Source organism: Corvus brachyrhynchos, unplaced genomic scaffold (assembly GCF_000691975.1).
Source record: "Corvus brachyrhynchos isolate BGI_N302 unplaced genomic scaffold, ASM69197v1 scaffold69, whole genome shotgun sequence".
NCBI lineage: Eukaryota > Metazoa > Chordata > Aves > Passeriformes > Corvidae > Corvus > Corvus brachyrhynchos.
This window is the reverse complement of record NW_008240228.1, coordinates 6,747,073-6,750,544: the sequence shown is the minus strand read 5'-3', so window position 1 is coordinate 6,750,544 and position 3,472 is coordinate 6,747,073. Positions and strand designations below refer to the sequence as shown.

Below are 3,472 nucleotides of genomic sequence, written 5' to 3'. Positions count from 1 at the left end.
TCATTAGGGGGCTTACTCTTGAACTCCCATTCCCAGCTCCTGGATTTTCTGCTCCATGGCAGTTTCCACTTCACTCTTCTCCAGGGAATATTCCACAAAGAAAGCTTCCAAGATGAACGACACAAAGATACGGAAAGAAACAATGAGCAGAATGAAGGCAGCACTTCCTCCCTGGCATTGCCCGTCTCAGTATTCCCAGGCTCATTTCCCAGTGCTCCATCCCCTCCAGGCCAGAGCAGCGCCCAGTGGGGACAAGAATGCAGCAGATCCCTCTAAACACATCCCACCTGCCCCCCATGGGTGACCCCGGGCCCACCAGCACTGCCCTGGCAGGGGCAGATCCCCTTTTCCATGCAAAGAGGATGAAACCATCCCAAAAAACCTACTTGACAATGATTATCACCATCACAATGTGGAAGGCGATGAAGTAAAGCTTGGCAGGCTGAGCTGTCACGTTGGCAAATCCATTGGCAAAGAGTGGAGCGGGAGTTAAGGGAAAAGAGGGAAGGAGGAGCTGAGGGAGGGACCGGGAACCCAACAAAGCCCTCTGCGGGCCCATCTCTGCCACCTGTCCATGTGCAATGCCAGGGGAAGAGCAGAGTCTGGGAAGAGGGTGGATCAGAGAACCACCCAGTCTCCCACAAGGACCATCAAGCCCAGTTCCCAGTTCCCAGTTCCAGCTGGGAATGTGCACTACAAAGGATATCGTGCCACTGGTTGACCACAGTGAGCTCCATGAGGACAATGAAGGATGAGGCAAAGTTGTTGAAGTTGTTCTTGCAGTACTTCCCACGGGCAAAAAGGGAATCCTTGAGAGCTGGATTCCCACATTCCAGAGCATGAGGAGTGTTCGAGTTGGCAGGGAAGTACTGGATTTTCCCATGGAATAACTCCATGCCAATGATAGCGAACACACAATACACAACCTGGGAAGAGAAACCCCATCACCTGCTTCTCCAGCGAGCTGCAAGCCCCAGGGCAAGCTTGGCATCCCAGCAGGTTTTCCAATTTCCACAGGCACAGCAAGGGGCTGGAGGGCAGCACAGAGTCCAAGAGCCCCAAGCCACCCAACAGCAATCACCAGGCAGGAATAATTAGCCAAGAACCACAAAGACATGGAAAGGAAACACTCCCAAATCATAACAGAGGCCAATTCTAGGAAATCATTTGAGAACCAGGTTTCTCATTCAGCCTCTTGCCCAAACTGTGATTTGATCCCTTATGATGAAAAGCCCAGGCTGCCAGAACACCCCATGGATCCAAGGAGGATGTCCTGACATTTCAGACACCCTTCTGTGAAACTTTTGCTTGCACAACGGCCATGAATCAATCGGACACTTACAGTTCCAAGGGCCTGCCATCCAGGGAATTGCATTGATCCCCTTGGAAACAGTACGAGCATGACATTTCAGACACACTTCTGTGAAACTGGAGTGCTTTGAACCGAGACGCCCGGATTTCTTACCAGAGTGAGCCCACCAAAAGTCAGCATGGTCGGGACGATGTTTATCAGGGTGTTCATGATGACCCGGAACCTACAGAGAGCCCACGCTGGTTATTGTCACACCCTGGCCACCACACGCTCCCCACATCCCCAAAAGAAGCCTCCAGAGAGGCTGCACCCAGCCACGGGGCTCATCCCAGGCAGGCTGGGACAAGGCCTTGGGATGCTTTTTGGAGCAGCCATGGTCAGTGCTGGACACTCAGGGCGCTGCCTCTGGCACAGACCAACCCCTCCCCAAAACCCATCTCTCACCCCACTCTCTTCCTCACCTCTGAATGCTGTCAACAATCCGGATCAGCCTGAGGACTCTTAGGATGAACACAATGTCCAGGATCTGCTGGCTGTTGTACTTCATGGCTGAGAAATGAACAAAGATATTTTTATTATGAAAATAAAGCCAGGAAGTGTTAAGATAAAGCTCTTTATTTGTTACTGTTATGTCCTTGTTAAACTTGTTAAACACTGCAACAGGGAGCTAAAAAAAAACAGGAAAAAAAGAAAAAAAGAGGAAGACTGGGTTAGTTCTTAGAAACCCTCCGGAAATTCCTTGTCTGGTCTCAAAGCCTCCCAAGCCTGAGGTGCTGGCAGGAGGCTGGGGAGGACACCAAGATTCCCAAGGCATGCAGGCTGCTCAAGCTGCACTTACTGGACTTGAGGGTGGCATTGAGAATCGTTGCAGTCAGGGCAGCAAAGATGATGAGAGTATCAAACCTGGCACGAGGGAAGGCACTGCTGTTAGATTTTGTGGGACAGGAGTGGGGTTTAAACAAGGAGTGACCCCTGCTCCTCACATCAGAGCCAGGCAGCCCTGGGTCAGCTCAGCCTATGGGAGAGTTTTGTCACATCATCCTCTGATTCATCTTAAACACACCCTGGCACAGGAGTTCAGAGCCTTTCCATCCCTGAGGAGCCGAGCACAGCACTCACCACACTCCACACAAATTTCCAGCCCACTCACCAGTTCCAAAACTGGGTTTTGCCAAAGAACTCCCTGGGTTCGTAAGTGTAGACCTTCAGGAGGATCTCCAGGACATACACAGCAAGGAACACCCACTCTGCGTAGGAAATGTAGGGGCTTTCCTCATCCAGGGCAATGAAGATGGCATTTATCAGGATGATGGCATCATAAGTCCAAACAAAAGCCCTGCAAGAACAAAGAGGTGAGCTTGTCACTCCCAAGAAGGTCAAAGTCACACAGCTATTTCCAAAACATTTTGCCTCCTCTCTCAAAAATTCTTTCCCCATCAGTTCTCCCCAAACCTGAGAGTTTGGGGGAGTCATTGCAGAGTTTAGTTTTGCTCTTGAAGTCCAACACAGAATTTGGTTAACAGGTCTGGGGAAGTGATTTTTTCCCCATCTACTCAGTGCTGGTAAGGCCACATTTGGAGTCAACTGGGCTCCCCAGTACAAGAGAGACCTGAACACATTAGAAACAGTGGAAGGACAGAACAGTCTGACTCAGGACACTTTGGGAGAGCCACGGTTGTCTGGCCTGATCGGCTCCTGTGCATAAAGACCTGAGGGGAAGGTGCGGGGAAGATGAAGCCAGACTCTTCTCAGTGGTATCCAGTGGAAGCACAAGAGGCAAGGGGCACAAGTTGAAATACAGGAACTTCCATTTAAACAAAAAAGTTGTTTGGTTGGGTTTTTTTAATTGGGAGTGATCAAGCACTGGAATGGGTTGTAGAGAGGTTTTGGAGCCTTCATCCTTGAGGATACTCTGGACCCAGCTAGCATAGCCCTGAATACCCTACTTTGGCTGACCTTGCTTGGAGCAGGGGGGTTCCACTAGCCCATCCCTAGATGTTCCTCGTAACCTCAGCAAGTTTGGGATTCTGGGAAGGCTCAGAGGTGAAACAGAGCTCTAGAGAATTCCATAACTCCCAGGGCTGACAAGGCAGCAGGACACAGCTCTGCAGCACAGACTGCTGAGGTAGGAGCAGCTCTAAGTGCAGCACTGAGGTCCTT

The 3,472-nt window shown here is 50.7% G+C and overlaps 1 protein-coding gene across 1 annotated transcript in view; it reads right to left on the bottom strand.

The window, feature by feature from the left end:
• Positions 1-6: 6 nt before the first annotated feature.
• LOC103623039 (two pore calcium channel protein 2) overlaps positions 7-3,472 on the bottom strand; it is a 9,798-nt gene continuing 6,332 nt past the window's right edge. Inside the window, exons 10-16 of the mRNA XM_017745289.1 lie at positions 2,463-2,648; positions 2,151-2,215; positions 1,774-1,861; positions 1,466-1,535; positions 707-926; positions 387-477; positions 7-104 (exon numbers count right to left, since the gene is read on the bottom strand). Of these exons, the coding sequence (XP_017600778.1) occupies positions 71-104; positions 387-477; positions 707-926; positions 1,466-1,535; positions 1,774-1,861; positions 2,151-2,215; positions 2,463-2,648 (754 nt within the window). The 3' untranslated portion in view covers positions 7-70. The remainder of the gene's footprint in view (positions 105-386; positions 478-706; positions 927-1,465; positions 1,536-1,773; positions 1,862-2,150; positions 2,216-2,462; positions 2,649-3,472) is intronic.